At 44.1% G+C, this 16,772-nt stretch overlaps 1 protein-coding gene across 3 annotated transcripts in view; it reads right to left on the reverse strand.

Moving 5' to 3' along the window:
* Positions 1–16,772, reverse strand: part of OSBPL10 (oxysterol binding protein like 10) — a 343,529-nt gene that overhangs the window by 16,777 nt on the left and 309,980 nt on the right. For 2 of the 3 annotated variants that reach the window (XM_037846487.1, XM_037846479.1), the window contains exons 9-10: positions 9,111–9,297; positions 8,428–8,610 (exon numbers count right to left, since the gene is read on the reverse strand). In XM_037846487.1, the coding sequence (XP_037702415.1) occupies positions 8,428–8,610; positions 9,111–9,297 (370 nt within the window). Of the gene's footprint in view, positions 1–8,427; positions 8,611–9,110; positions 9,298–10,351; positions 16,603–16,772 lie in introns of those variants that run through there. The other variant, XM_037846492.1, reaches the window with a different exon arrangement.

Raw genomic sequence — 16,772 nt, forward strand, 5'->3', positions numbered from 1 at the left:
TTCCATCGTGTGTATATACCACATTTTATTTATTCACTCATCTGCTGAAGGACATTTGGGTTGTTTCCATCTCTTGCCAATTGTGAATAATGCTGCTATGAACATTGGCGTGCAGATATCTGTTCGTGTCACTGCTTTCCGATCTTCCGGGTATATACCGAGAAGTGCAATCGCTGGATCGAATGGCAACTCTGTATCTAGTTTTCTAAGGAACTGCCAGACTGACTTCCAGAGTGGCTGAACCATTATACAGTCCCACCAACAATGAATAAGAGTTCCAATTTCTCCACATCCCCTCCAGCATTTGTAGTTTCCTGTTTGTTTAATGGCAGCCATTCTAATCGGTGTTAGATGGTATCTCATTGTGGTCTTAATTTGCATCTCTCTAATAGCTAGTGAAACTGAACATTTTTTCATGTGTTTCTTGGCCATTTGTATTTCCTCTTCAGTGAACTGTCTTTTCATATCTTTTGCCCATTTTATAATTGGGCTGTCTGTACTATTGTCATTGAGTTGTAGGATTTCTTTATATATGCAAGATATCAGTCTTTTGTCAGATACATGGTTTCCAAAAATTTTTTCCCATTGAGTTGGCTGCCTCTTTACCTTTTTGAGAAATTCCTTTGAGGTGCAGAAACTTCTAAGCTTGAGGAGTTCCCATTTATCTATTTTTTCTTTTGTTGCTTGTGCTTTGGGTGTAAAGTCTAGGAAGTGGCCGCCTAATACAAGGTCTTGAAGATGTTTTCCTACATTATCTTCTAGGAGTTTTATGGTACTTTCTTTTATATTGAGATCTTTGGTCCATTTTGAGTTAATTTTTGTGTAGGGGGTGAGGTAGGGGTCCTCTTTCATTCTTTTGGATATGGATATCCAACTCTCCCAGCCCCATTTGTTGAAAAGACCATTATGACTCAGTTCAGTGACTTTGGGGGCCTTATCAAAGATCAGTCGGCCATAGATCTGAGGGTCTATCTCTGAATTCTCAATTCGATTCCATTGATCTGTGTGTCTACTTTTGTGCCAGTACCATGCTATTCTGGCAACTGTGGCTTTATAATAAGCTTCAAAGTCAGGGAGTGTAAGTCCTCCCACTTCGCTTCTCTTTTTTAGAGTGTCTTTAGAAATTCGAGGCATCTTCCCTTTTCAAATAAATTTGATAACTAGCTTTTCCAAGTCTGCAAAGTAGGTTGTTGGAATTTTGATTGGGATTGCATTGAATCTGTAGATGAGTTTGGGTAGAATTGACATCTTAATGACATTTTGTCTTCCTATCCATGAACATAGAATATTTTTCCATCTTTTAAGGTCCCCTTCTATTTCTTTTAGTAGAGTTATGTAGTTTTCTTTGTATAGGTCTTTTACATCTTTGGTTAAGTTTATTCCTAGGTACTTGATTTTTTTAGTTGCTATTGAAAATGGTATCTTTTTCTTGAGTGTCTCTTCAGTTTGTTCATTTCTAGCATATAGAAACATTACTGACTTATGTGCATTAATCTTGTATCCTGCTACTTTGCTAAATTTGTTTATTAGCTCTAGTAGCTGTATCGTCGATTTCTCAGGGTTTTCCAGATATAAGATCATATCATCTGCAAACAATGACAGTTTTACTTCTTCTTTTCCAATTTGGATGCCTTTTATTTCTTTGTCTTGCCGGATTGCCCTGGCTAGCACTTCCAGCACAATGTTGAATAACAGTGGTGACAGCGGGCATCCTTGTCTTGTTCCTGATCTTAGAGGGAAGGCTTTCAGTCTCTCACCATTGAGTACTATGCTGGCTGTGGGTTTTTCATATATGCTCTTTATCATGTTGAGGAAGTTTCCTTCAATTCCTACCTTTTGAAGTGTTTTTATCAAAAAGGGATGTTGGATTTTGTCAAATGCTTTTTCAGCATCTATTGAGATGATCAATTGATTTTTCCCTTTTGACTTGTTAATGTGTTGTAATACATTGATTGATTTTCTTATGTTGAACCATCCTTGCATGCCTGGAATGAACCCCACTTGGTCATGGTGTATGATTTTTTTAATGTGTCTTTGGATTCGATTTGCAAGTATTTTGTTGAGGATTTTTGCATCTATATTCATTAGGGAGATTGGCCGGTAGTTTTCCTTTTTTGTAGCATCTTTGCCTGGTTTTGGTATTAGATTGATGTTAGCTTCATAAAATGAGTTAGGTAGTGTTCCATTTTCTTCAGTGTTCTGAAAGAGTTTGAGTAAGACTTGTGTCAGTTCTTTCTGGAAAGTTTGGTAGAATTCCCCTGTGAAGCCATCTGGCCCTGGGCATTTATTTGTGGGAAGATTTTTGATGACTGATTGGATCTCTTTGCTTGTGATGGCTTGGTTGAGGTCTTCTATTTCTTCTCTGGTCAGTCTAGGTTGTTCATATGTTTCCAGGAAATTGTCCATTTCTTCTACATTATCCAATTTGTTGCCATACAGTTGTTCATAATATCCTCATAATTTTTTTAATTTCTTCAGGATCTGCAGTTATGTCACCTTTTTCATTCATTATTTTGTTTATATCAGTCGTCTCTCTTTTTGATTTTGTCAGTCTAGCTAGGGGCTTGTCAATCTTCTTGATCTTCTCAAAGAACCAACTTTTGGTGATATTTATCCTCTCTATTGTTTTTTTGTTCTCTATGTCATTTATTTCTGCTTTCATCCTTGTTATTTCTTTTCTTCTACTTGGTTTAGGATTGGTTTGCTGTTCATTTTCTAGCTTCTTCAGTTGATCCATTAGTTCTTTGATTTTGGCTCTTTCTTCCTTTTTAATATATGCGTTTAGTGCTATAAATTTCCCCCTTACCACTGCTTTTGCTGCATCCCATAGGTTTTGGTATGTTGTGTTCTCATTTTCATTCGTCTCTATATATTTAGCAATTTCTCTTGCTATTTCTTCGTTAACCCACTGATTGTTTAGGAGTGCGTTGTTTTACCTCCAGGTATTTGTGAATTTCCTAAGTCTCTGATGGTTATCGACTTCTAATTGTATTCCATTGTGGTCAGAGAATGTGCTTTGAATAATTTCAATCTTTTTAAATTTATTGAGGCTTGTTTTATGTCCCAGCATATGATCTATTCTGGAGAAAGTTCTGTGAGCACTAGAAAAGTATGTGTATCCTGGTGATTTGGGATGTAATGTCCTGTATATGTCTGTTAAATCTAATTCATTTATCAGATTGTTTAGGTTTTCAATTTCCTTATTGGTCTTCTGTCTGGTTGATCTATCTATAGGAGAGAGTGATGTGGTGAAGTCTCCCACAATTATTGTGGAAACATCAATTGCTTCCTTTAGTTTTGCCAGTGTTTCTCTCATGTATTTTGTGGCACCTTGATTGGGTGCATAGACATTTACGATTGTTATTTCTTCTTGTTGAATTGCCCCTTTTATTAGTACGTAGTGGCCTTCTTTGTCTCTCAAAACATCCCTGCATTTGAAGTCTATTTTATCTGAGATTAATATTGCTACACCTGCTTTCTTTTGGCTGTAGCTTGCATGAAATATTTTTTTCCATCCTTTCACTTTCAGTTTCTTTGTGTCCCTGTGTCTAAGATGAGTCTCTTGTATGCAACATATTGATGGTTCATTTTTTTTGATCCATTCTGCGAATCTATATCTTTTAATTGGGGAGTTTAATCCATTTACATTCAACGTTATAACCGTGAAGGCATTTCTTGAATCAGCCATCTTATCCTTTGGTTTATGTTTGTCATATTTTTCCCCTCTCTCTATCAATATCCTTTATTGTAACCATACCGAATCTCTTTAGTACTGAACCTTTCTCCAAGTCTCTCTGTCCTTTCTTTGTTTCCCTGTCATTAGGGCTCCCTTTAGTATCTCCAGTAGGGCAGGTCTCTTGTTAGCAAATTCTCTCAGCATTTGTTTGTCTGTGAAAAATTTAAGCTCTCCCTCAAATTTGAAGGAGAGCTTTGCTGGATAAAGTATTCTTGGCTGGAAATTTTTCTCACTCAGAATTTTAAATATATCGTGCCACTGCCTTCTTGCCTCCATGGTGGCTGCTGAGTAGTCACTACTTAGTCTTATGCTGTTTCCTTTGTATGTGGTGAATTGCTTTTCTCTTGCTGCTTTCAGAACTTGCTCCTTCTCTTCTGTGTTTGACATGTGATCAGTATATGTCTCGGAGTGGGTTTATTTGGATTTATTCTATTTGGAGTTCGCTGAGCATTTATGATTTGTGTATTTATGTTGTTTAGAAGATTTGGGAAGTTTTCCCCAACAATTTCTTTGAATACTCTTCCTAGACCTTTACCCTTTTCTTCCCCTTCTGGAACACCAATGAGTCTTATATTCGGACGTTTCATAGTATCTATCATATCCCTGAGGTCCATTTCGATTTTTTCAATTTTTTTCCCCATTCTTTCTTTTATGCTTTCATTTTCCATTCTGTCATCTTCCAGGTCACTGATTCGTTGTTCAACTTCCTCTAGTCTTGTACTATGAGTGTCCAAAATCTTTTTAATGTGGTCAACAGTTTCTTTAATTTCCATAAGATCATCTATTTTTTTATTTAGTCTTGCAGTGTCTTCTTTATGCTCTTCTAGGGTCTTCTTGATATCCTTTGTATTCTGTACTATGGTCTCATTGTTCATCTTTAGTTCTTTGAGTAGCTGCTCTAGGTGCTGTGTCTCTTCCGATCTTTTGATTTGGGTGCTTGGGCTTGGGTTATCCATATCCTCTGGTTTTTTCATATGCTTTATAATTTTCTGTTGTTTTTGGCCTCGTGGCATTTGCTGAACTTGATAGGGTTCTTTTAGGATTTGTAGACCAATTGAAGTCCTTATCTCTGATTTATCAGATCTACAGCTTCGTAGAGTACACTTTCTCTAACTAAACAGCAGGTGGTGTCCACGAGCCACCTGTTCTCCACAAGCCAGTTCTCCCCTGCTTAGCCTTTGTGGTGAGTGGGGGAGTGAGTCTTGTGGGGTCCAATTGGTGTACCAAGCTTGCGTGTGTAGTTGGTGTTGCCTGCCCTGTATATGGGGCGTGTTTCTGGGCAGTCAGGGAGTGGGGGTGGCTCTAACAATCAAATCTCCCTGGTGATCCTAGAGTTTTAAAGCTGCTGCAATAGTCTAATCCTTCAGTTCAGTCCTGCCACAGTTTGTCTCTGCCACTGACCCACAAGTCCTTGGTATTGGCGTATGGCTCCTGAGACTTGCAAGTGGGCCCCTCTTCCAGGCTGTGCACCCCAGGTCCTCTGTTGAGGGATGACTGTGCTATGTCACAGGTGAGTGCCGTCCCCCCAGGGCAGTTCTGGGCTGCTGGGCTGTGTAGGGAGGCTCCCAGTCTGCTGAAATGATGGCTGAATGGGGCTTTGTTAATTCACACTGCTCCACCTTCCCAACTCTGGGACAATCAGCTGAGGTTGCAGGGAAGGCTAATGTCCACGCCCAGTTTTGTGGTGTGTGCCTGTTATTTGAAGGGCTTCCGTCACACTGGGTTGTCTGGGGCAGCTCTGGGCTATGGGGCTATGGGGCTGTTGATGGGCAGGAGTGTTTCCTGTACACCAGGATGATGGCTGTGAGTGGACACCCCCCTTTTCTTGGGAAGTTGCGGTGTTTAGTGGATTTTCTCAGCCACTGGATTATTGCCTTTTGTCTCAGAGCTCTCTTAGTTCTTCTCTTGTCTTGACCTGCCCAAATTGCAAGTCTTTGAAGCTTTCTGTATTGGGCTTTTTAGAGTAATTGTTTTAGAAAAAGAAAAAAGGATTAAAAAAAAAAAATGGGCCCTCCTCAGAGATCTAATGGGTTATTAAAATGCTAAGACACAAAGCAATTAGGGCCATTAAGGAAAGGTCCACAGGGCAGAGAAATCAGCTTTTCTTCAGGATTTGCATATGAGACTCAGGGCCTGAGCTCTGCCCTTCCCCTTTCTATGTTCACCAGAACTCCAAAAATCCTCCGCTTTTATTTTGGAGTTTTTCGTGTTGTTTTTTTCTATGCCTGTCTCCTCTCTGCTGGGCTGGCTGCTCTCAGATTCTCTGGTGTCTGGTCTCAGTCTATCTATGGTTGGAGTCTGGATCAGTAGAATGAGTTTCTGATAAGGGCTGCCACTGCAGTTCTCCCTTCTCCTTCCCGGAGCTGACAGCCCCTCCTCCCACGGGTCTGAGCCTGGCAGGGAGGGGTGCGGGTCCCCTGGCCACAAAAACTTACAGATTTTGCTGATCTCAGCAGTTCCACGTTTTCATGAGTGTTGTATGAAGTATGCCCAAAGTCCGCTTGCTCTGTGGTGTCCAGTCCACACAGTTCCTGGCTTTCTACCTACTTTCCTGGAGGAGTAACTAAAACATACAGCTCACCAGTCCGCCATCTTGCCCCACCTCTCTGGATCTACTTTTAACCACCAGGGCAATGACAGCTGTGGCCTGACGCCTGCTCAGACCCATCTCGGGCATCAGGAGCAGATTACAAGAATGTCTTCACTCCAACAATAATATGGCAGTTGTTCCCCTCTGAGGGAGCATTTGGGGGCTGGAGGCCTTGCAGGGCTGGCATCTCTGTGAGGGCTGAGCCCCCCGGCCCACCCAGCCAGGCTCGTCCCTCCTTCACCTCTGCAGGTGAGGCCAGGCAGGCCCGGCATGGTGACCAGGCTGAGGGGCTCTGAGAAGCAAGGGAGCCTACGCACCAGCTACTCTGCCTCCCAGGGCTGTCTCATCTGCAGAAAACAGGAAGGCTAGGCTCGATTTCCCATAATCTAGCTCCACGTTTCAGTGAAGTCCATATACGTAAGAAAAAAAAAGGCAGCAACTCTCTCCTACTTTGGCACCGGACTCCATCCCTGCTCCAGGCTGAATTCTAGCTCTCGCAGGCTAGCTGGGGCAGCAGAGATTTAATGAGGAGTAGCTAACCTATTTCCTTGGAAGAACAACATGAGGTGATCATAGTTTTGTTCTCAATGACCAAATGTGACATGGACTACAGGCCGGGCATTCCCCTTTCTGGGAATGCTTCTCCAGAGGCAGTGGGGGGATGAGGGTGAGTTTCTTTCCCTACTGCAGCCTTTCTTTTGTCCTGAGGATAATATTGCCCAATAGCTAGGCTGAAAAAGACCAGAATTTATGCCCTCCATGTAGACACACAGAAGTTTATACTCACTGTCCCAGAATAAACTGGTTAACAGGAAAGAGTGGACTAATCCTACAACAAGGCCAAGGTTCTAGGATACTGAAGCTTAATTTCTATTAAACTCAGTTGTAAGGTATTATTTTTGCTATTTTAGCCTTCTTTGTTTCTACTTAATATGCACTTTTTCCATCTGGTATAAACTCTTCCCATAATGGCAAATACTTTCACAATATCATTTGTAGTTTCATTTTAATCCTGCATCCTATTTCTAAAGAGCAGCATGCTTTTAGATTAGAGCAGGGGCCAGCAAACTTTTTCTGTTAAGGGCCAGAGAGTAAACCTTTTAGGCTTTGCAGCCACATGGTCTCAGTCACAACTACTCGACCTGCTGGTGTAGCAGGCAGCCCTGGGCAATATGTGAACAAAGGAGTTTGGCTGTCTTCCAATAAAACTCTATTTACAAAATTAACCATATGCTGGATTTGGCCTGGGTCAGTCTGCAGATACTCTGTATTAAAAAAATTTTAATGGCATATTTCAAGAAGATTCTGCCTGTGTACCTGAGTAAACATCACTTTAAATGGCTGTGTTACAATCCTACCATAGAGTAGACATGCTAATTGGGTGGCTATTCCATCATTTTCTCAACCATTTTCCTATTCATGGACAGTTAATTGTTTTATTTTTATTTCCTTTTTTTTTTCCTGTTGTGCTTTCTTTAAAAACAAAAAACTCAATGTTTAAAACCCTTCAAGAATTTTCCCTTAGGACAGAGTCCCAGAAGTGGAATACAAGATTAAAATGAATTCACAAGTTTAAGGCTACTGAACTAGGCAGCTCAACTGCCAACCTCATGGGTTGTGCCCATTTGTACTCTTCCTGGAAGGACAATCTATAGAGTGCCAATTTTATCACAACCTTGCCAACAATGAATATTTTCTTTTTCTATTTTCTTTTTAGAAGTTTGCTAATCTGGTAAGAAAAAATAGTATATTGCTGCTTCACTGCAGAGTTTTTTTCTTTGATCACTAGCAACTATGTATTTAACTTTGTAATCAAGCAACAGACAAGGTGAGTTGACAAACTCTTTTGGGACAGGCAATAAAAATCTGCTGTCGACTACCTTCACACCCCACCCCCATGTGCAGAATAACTAAACTAAAAGCTACAAAGGATCTACCTGTTAAGTTACACACAGTGGAAAAGTCAAATATCTAAAGGAGCCAGGAGAACATGATTCCTGGCCCATTTCCATTAACTGCACTTTCAGACGCCTCCTCTCTGCCACTTAATTCAGCTCTGAGGACAGCTAAGCTGGAGAGAAACCCACAGTCTGATTCTCACCTGGACTCCATGGGCCCCTGCTTCTCAAGTGGTCTGATCTTCTTCGGGTACACTGGCAATGTGGTTGTGTCGATGACTTTGGTTTCTCCATTGCTGTAGGTGAACTCTAAGGAGCCGTTCCATTCCCCGTGGGCTTTACAAACAATGGTGTTTGTTGGGTTGTGCTTCACTTCTGCTGTAACCCTGAATTAATACATCGAATGAACACGCTTTGCAAGATTATCAAATAGAGACTTCAAAAGGTGCACTCACATTTAGAGGAGACATTTTTATGGGGTGGAAGGTGGGGGGAGGATTGTTTTTGCAATTTTGCTCAAGAGTAGCCCTTTAAAATGATCAGTGTCATTGAACAAAAAAAAGGTAATGGGGATAATGGTGAAATCTGAATAAAGTCTGTAGAATAGTGTGTCTGGTGTGTGTCCTGCAAATCCATCACCAAAGGACTTCACCATAAATTTAGATTGGGGTGAGCTCCAAAAAACTTCCATATGTGGGGGGAAAGAGCACCCTTTTGTAAAAGATCTGTCTTTGGTAATATCCTCAGTTAACTTCATCTTGATTTCCAAATCATCCCATTGCTGGCGCTCAATATTCTAATGGAGACAAGAACCCAGGGCACTGTAATAAGGCAAAGATACAGCCTCCCGGGACCATATCCCGGCCAGCCCCTGGCCACGACCTACCTGTGGACTTTCCCGCCATAAAAAGGCTTCGTGTGGAATATCACCGTCGCGGAGTACCCGGTTTTGGCACAGTTGATGCTGACTTTTCCTCCGAGCTCCACCCAGGGAATGGTGAGAATGGACCGTGCATAGGCACTAGGCAGAGTGAACACGTACTCCTCCCCATGTTCCAGGAGCCTCAGCACACCTCCAGGGGAGAGGAGAGAAGAGTTAGGCTGGCACATGTGGGAAAGGGTGGCTGGGAACCAAAGGACACAAAGATGGAAAAACCAAGCAGCCTCCTGCAAAGGATGTCACATCCCCCGCCTCTGCAAAGAGCAACCACCCTTCAAGATGTATTTGCTGTGGGCCTACTGTGTGCCAGGCACTGGGTAAGGTGCTGAGAATATAGCAGTGAACAAGACAGACCCAGTTTCTACACTCAGGGAGCAGAACAGAAAGGTGGACATTAAATAATCACCAAACGAATGCAAAATTATAACTGTGATCAAGGTGGGAAGAAGTGGCCTGTATCAAGGAAGCCTCCAAAAGGAGAAATGGATGATCTGGAAAGGGAAGCGACATGAGCTGGGTAGGATCTGAGTAGGTAAACAGGGGAAGGGCAGTGGGAACAGCACATGTCAAGGCTCTGTGGTAGGAAGGAGCCTGGCAAGCAGGAGGGAGCTGAAAAAAAGGGTCCACATGGGGGAAGGGAGGTGGTGTGTGTGGGTACAGAGGCTGGCCAGGTCAGCAGGGGCCAGACCTTATCTTTTTAAACTTCTAAAAGGCATGTTAGGAAGTGTGCTGGATGAAAATATTATGTACCCCAGAAAAGTCATGTTCTTTTAATCCAACCTTGTGGGTACAGACTTATTGTGGGTGGGATCTTTTGATTAGGTTGTTTCCATAGAGATGTAGCCTACCCAATTGTGTGAGAGACCTTTTGATTAGATCATTTCCATGGAGATGTGACTCCACCCATTCAAGGTGGGTCTTAATTAGTTTACTGAAGTCCTTAAGAGAGCTCAGAGAGAAAGAGAGAGCTCAGAGCTGACACAGACCAGGACACTTGAAGAAGCTGAGAGAGACATTTTGGAGAGAAGCTAAGATTTGTAATCCAGAGTCTGCCCCCAGGGAGAAGCAAGGAGGACCCACAGGAGCTGAGACAGAAGCCCAGGAAATTTTGGAGGAAGCCATTTTGGAACCAGAACCCAAGAGAGAAGGACCAGCAGATGTCACCAGGTGCCTTCCCATGTGACAGAGGAACCCCAGATGCCATTGGCCTTTCCTCAGAGAAGGTACTGCCCTGTTGATGCCTTAATTGGGACATTTTCATGGCCTTAAACTGTAGATTTGTGAACTAACAAACCCTATTGTAAAAGCCAATTCATTTCTGGTATTTTGCATTCTGGCAGCTTTAGCAAACCAGAACAAGGAGTTTCGTGTTTACTCTGGGAGCAACAGATTCAACTTGACGGTTCTCATTAAGTTCTAAATCACTCACCCTCTAGATCAGGGGCTCACACCTAGGAGACAAGTATTAGGCTTGGAGGTGGACATTAAACAGTCACCAAACAAACGCAAAATTGTAACTGCGATAAAGGTTATATCTCTTGAAAGAATGCAAAATTCTGTTGATTCGTCTATTGTTTTAGGGAAAAGGGCCACAGCTTCCATCAAACTCTCAAAGGCTGATATGACCTCCCCCTTCCAAAAAAGAAAAGTGCAAACCCCCAGGGCTGCTGCATTCAGTTGTGAAGTTTGTGCACTGCTCTCAGGTGCCCAGCGTGGGGGCTGAAACCCAGTCTTCACTTTGCTTGTCACGCTGGGAGCCCACAGGACTGCCACTGCACAGGGGCAGCACTGTCAGCTCACACAGAGGCCCAGGTGGGTGGGCAGGGGGCCCGAGACCCAGCGCTCAGGCTCTCTAAGATTTATCCCATACAAGGTACCTTCTTGCTGTCTCATTCTGGCACTCGGGGCTTTAGCTCCCTGTAGAAATGTCTTCATGTCTCTACTTCAGCTCCTCAAGGGCCCTGTGAGCCTCAGGAAGGAGAGTTCCATCCTTCAGCCAGAGACAGTGAGTGACTTCCCCTCCCTGGGCTGCTGGTTCCTCCTGTGTGAGTAGTTCCTGGCTGCCAGGCCCTCCTAGGGGGCTTCACACATTACCTCCCTTAAGCCTCATAACTACCCTAGGGGGCAGGAACCATTATTGTTTTAATAAGGCTGAGAAAACTGGAACTCAGAAAGGTTAAGTAATCTGCCTGCTCAGTACTTCCCTCTTCAGCTGCTAGGTATGCATCTAGATCAACTAGAGCTAGAATGGTCCCAGTAGAGAGTGAGTGTGCATGCACGGGTGGGTGGGCGTGGGTGTATCTTTCAGCACACATGAGCTGGCAGGGGAGCCCAAGGAGAGACGGGGCTAATTTGTATAGGAGTCATGAACACTGTTGGTTTCTAAAGTCAATAGAAAGGTGCATTTAACTATAATTCAGTTTCCCCTTGAAAATTTCTTTTAATCGCCCATGAGCTACAGTATACGGAATATACTAGGCTTGTCAGGAACCAGCAACCTCCCTCAAAGTCAGTTTTCCCCACCACTGAAATAGATCACTGGCTCAGTAAAACAGACGAAATTCTGCTCTGTGTTCGGGGCTCTAGATCACCTCCAGTGTGGGGATGCTCGTACTAGGAGGGGCACATGTGGGAACTGAGACTGTGTAGGAAAAACAGACTTGTGGGTTACAATCACGTGAGCGGGCCTGGAGGACAGATACCTCAGCCGCATTTAAATCCTTCTCTCTCCCTGGCCAGGAATATAATTGATTACAGGCAACATAAATGCACAAACAACTGACTCCTCTACACCCCCTGCCTTCCCTACTCCAACTGACCACTGCTCTTGTAGATGAACTCACCCACGTCACTGGACACCAAATGCTCTCAGCTTAACATGCTAACTGTGCCTTCTCCCATGCCTCAGAAAGCAGAACTGCCCTAGGTGGCTCTTGAACCCCCTCCTGCCCTGTGCATTTCAGGGGTGAGAGTACAGCATTGCATCTGAGAGGAGAATACGATGACAGTGTTTCATTCTTTATAGTTTCTGATTAGAACCCTTGGAGGAGAATGGCCAAGTCTGAAATATTCTTTGCTTTAAAGCCGACTTTGTGTCTGCCTTCCTCAAATTAGGTTGCTTAAGAAGACAACCCAAAGCATGTGGTAAACAGCAGCTAAGGCCAAACACAGCTGAGAGCCAGAAATAAAAGCTAAAGAAAGTTCACCTCAGATGCTCCTCCCTGCCCCAGTTCTACCCACAAGGCACCTGGTTCCTTGAGTACTGGCTACAGGCTCAGAGACCCAGGGACGTGGTGGCTGGTCTCGCACAAATGCAAACTTTGTGAGGTAGGACTGTACAACTAGTGTTATCTTTATAACACATTTACATGGACAATATGCCACATTTTTTTTAATCTGGATGAGATCTTAGGGGATGATCATCTGCCACTCACCAGCCTGGTGATCTTAACTTCTCTGAACCTCAGTTTCCTCACCTGTGGCATAGAGATACTGCTATTTATACCTCACAGGGCTGCTCTAAGGGTGGAAAAAGCAATTTTAAAACTCAGCTAAAGGCACACAGCCCGGTACGCCATCAGAACCCTGAAGATTCTATATCCTAATTACCCCTCGCTCTCTAAAGAGGCTCTCTTGATGGATCAGTTCTTAACAATGGCATTTCCATTGGGGAATAAAGAGGAAATCAGGAAGTCTGGTATGCATGTGGGGACAGGAAGAGGTAGGTGGAAAGAGATTTTTTTTAAATGCAATGCTTTGCATAGGAGAGAGCATCCCCCTCCCATTCATCTTCAGACAATTCTCTTCCAAATCAAGTGAAACCTCCCTTCAGTCACCAGAACTCAGTGAGCAAGCTAAGCTAATTTGTTCCCTTGGCTCTTTTCTGAAATTCCATAAATGTGTGCTTACTCATTAAATCACCTGTAATTATGCACCTCAGTGCTCCTTTTTTTTCAGGATTGATTTAAAAAATATCTGTCCAAAATATGAATAAAAAGCCATATAAAATTAGACTTACAAATGAGATCACAAATGAAAAGTTTCTTCTTAATTGGCCCGAAAGCTGAGAAAAGCTAGAAAAGACCAAATAATCCTTCCATGCCATGGTTAGGCCTCAAACTGGGAGATTTTGTTTCAAATCCCTTAAATTGGTTTACCAATAAATATAAGGCAGAGCAGTAAGATTTTTCAAACTGACAAATTTAAAAGAATTTCATAGTTGATCTCAATCTAAGGAACCAAAATATCCCTTGAGGACATTTACTCTGAAGGGTATAGAATCACAGAAAGTAACTCTGGAGAATACATCTGCAGATACCAGTGGTGTCACCATTCCTAAGTGTCATGCAAACGTGCCACATCCTTTACTAGAATTAACTGCTTTTCTCCACAGACTCAACATAAGAGGCTGTGCCATTTACTGGGCGTTGATCCTGGGGACTGGGGCTGGGGGAAGCCGGATGCAAGAGCAGTTGAATGCATCTGGGCTCCCCAGCAGAGGGGGGCAGGCAAGAAGGTGGTGGATGAGTAGAGGGGCCCTTGTTTTTCTATGGACTTAAGTTTTGGGGTTGCATGAACAGGGTCTCAATTAGAGGCTTTCAGTATCAAAACTGCTGAATGGCAGGCAGTCTCTGAGCTGCAGGGCAAGTGAATTCAAGGCTTAATGAAGCACTTTAAAATGGCATTTTATCATAGTCGAATATGCCAGAGCTCAAAGGCAATAATTTCAGAGATAAGCCCCTGTATTTACAGTCAAAATTTCAAATGGACCACTCTAAGATCCAATTTGTAAAATGCAGGTTGGACAAAATGTTACTTCAAACCCAATCAACAAATTCATAGACTGTGCAGGGAATAAGCCAGGAGAAGACAGGCTTACCCCACCCCACACCCAGGAGCGCTCAGTAAAGGAGCCAGAGCCTTCTGCTTTGAAGTTTGGGATCTCCTAGAAGCATTGTGTGTGAAAAATAAGATTGTGTGTGGCTGCTGAAAGGATTCAGACAAGCCTAAGGCTGGGTGAAAACCACTGCTTAGGACACGGGAAGGAACCAGCCACCCACCCCCCACCCCCGGCCCTGCCCAGATCTGCCCACTGGGGTGGGCAGCCAGGAAGGGCTTTGCTCAGGGAGGGGCTTTCCAGAGTCTGTCTCCAAAATCTTTCTACTAAATTCAGCACCCTAATTAACTGAGAAGTGAGCAGCAAACCCGAATTCTGCTTCAGGGATGGTTCCCTCTGGAGGCCCAGGAGACCGAGTTACATGTTTTCCCACCTGTAGCATCAGAAGCATTTGTCCACCATCCGAGTGCACCTCACCTCAAGCCCGGGGCTGTGCAAAGTAAACTAAAGGCTCCAGCCCCTGCCTGCCCAGAAGGTGAGCTAAGATCCTCAGACAGCATGGGCCTCTCCTACAGAGACCCAGACAGTCAACAACTGCTGCCAACAAGAGAAAGTGAAGACGATGGTCGACTTCAGGGGACAGGGTAGGGGGAAATAGAGCTAAAAGGACCTCACCACTCTCAAGACAAGGAAAGTTCCAGAGGAGGTGAAAAGGTGATAAAAGAGAGAAAGTCACTATGGCTAAGAGATTTAAAATGGAGTTGGGAGGTCATTCTGGAGGTTACTATTTTGGAGGGCTCAAACTGCCAAAGCATGCAAAGCCTCAAGCAACAACCTTCCTCAAAACCCCAAGGGCATCCAGACCATACAACAAGGCACAAGATAAAGAACTCAAGTTAACTAACTAACCTGAAGGACAATCAGAGTACCCCAGATATCCACCATCCACAAACAACCTGTCTCATTTTCTTATTTCCTTTAAAAACCCTTGCCTGGAAATGCCAAGATGGGACACGATTTGGGCTGCTACCAGAACTGTGCTCCTGGAACTGTACTTCTAAGATCCTAAATAAATGCCTCTGTGTGGGGAACCAAGCTTTTCATGTCACTTAGACCATGTCCGGTTCTTTGTGCCCCACGTTGGGTGCCAGTTGTTGCTGACAGGGCGATGCTGAAATGAGACACAGACACAGAGTTAAGATTTAAGGGAGCAGGTGTTCAAACCCGAGCCCTCACAGCTCACAGAACCATCACGAGCCCAAGGCCTGGGCTGGGAACACACTCGTTGGGTCCTGCGGCCCGGCTTTGACCCAAGGGTGCTGTGCAGGGTCAGCTCTGTCACTTGATCTGGGGAGAAGGCTGAGTCCAGGGAACCCAGTGGCCACAGAGCTCCGAAGAGAGGCCTGGAAGAACTACCCAATCTTCTACCTCTACCCCGTCCCCTCTGGAAGCATACCTCAATCAAGCTTGTTTTCTAGGCTTCGGGGAGGCAGGGCACAGGGAAACAGACGAGCTATATCTAAACCCTAGCATCCTCTGGCCAGCCGCCACCCTTACCTGGTCCTCCATTTCCTGCTCACCCCTACCTCACTCTATATTCCTGGGCTTGTGACATCTTGTGGCTCCTTGAACCTTCACATGTTCCAGTTCCTAATCCCCTGGTTAGAGATGAGTCAATGAGAAATGGTCCGTGCCTCAAATAACTCCAGGACCTCTCCCGTGTAGTTCCCAACTGGGATGGGGGTAGGGTGCGGGGTGGGGTGTATATTGGTTGATGCTACACCCGGGCCCTTGGACAAGTTGCTTCTCTCAGTCACCTCATCTGCAAAGTGAAGGGTAGCTGGACTCATCAGAGGCTTACTAAGCATTTTTTAGCAACTGAACCCATTTTGAAATGAACCCTTATCACAGATGCCAACAGGAAAGAGGTAAGAGTGGAGATGCCCAGATTGGAGTGGGGTTGGGGTAGAGCAGAAGCCCCACCACCCCCTCCCTTCTCCCACCCTGTGGCCTGAGTCCCTCTAAGGTGCCCTGGGGTTCCCTACAGCACGGCTGGAAACTGGGGAGCTTGGCAAATGGATAAATTCTCTTTCAGTTGCAGACGCCATGGTCCAGTTTTCATTGGTAATAGCTCCTCCTTAAGAAGAGAGAACAATTCTGACCTCACTCCCTTTTTTCATCAGCAGGCAAAGGTACACAAATCAATTTGGCATTGGGAGTTTCATGATTCGAAAATGGTTGCAATGTTGCATTCCACAAAAGAAAATGGGAGGGGGGAAATAATATTCATTATTGGTGAGGTGTATTTAAAGAGGAGTGTGCTCATCCCTCCCCCACACATACCCTCTACTCCCATCTGAATCACAGAGAAAGCCTGGAACTAGGTGGCCTGAGGTCACCCTGGTGACAGGTGAGACCCTGGCCTCCTTCACAAATGGATGAATCTACCTGTGTGAATTTCTTTGTCCTGGCTGATCCTCGAGAGGAAGCTGTTGTGTTTTCTTAGGGACACATCGGTGCTGAATGCTGAGACCCTGTGCCTGGAAAATCTCTGTGAAGGCCCAACACTGGGTTTCATCTTGGGTGTTCTGCAGTTGCCATCTGATCCAACCATGAAGGATGAGAAGCATTTCAGAGGGTAAAACAACAGGCCAGAAACAAAACAGAGTAGTAGAACCCAAGGACAGGTTTTTTTCCTGAACAGTCTGACTGCACTCAAACAATAGATAACAAAGAGGTGTCTGTACTTACTGGCTCCAATTCCTCTCCTC

Source organism: Choloepus didactylus, chromosome 1 (assembly GCF_015220235.1).
Source record: "Choloepus didactylus isolate mChoDid1 chromosome 1, mChoDid1.pri, whole genome shotgun sequence".
NCBI classification, from domain to species: Eukaryota; Metazoa; Chordata; class Mammalia; order Pilosa; family Megalonychidae; genus Choloepus; species Choloepus didactylus.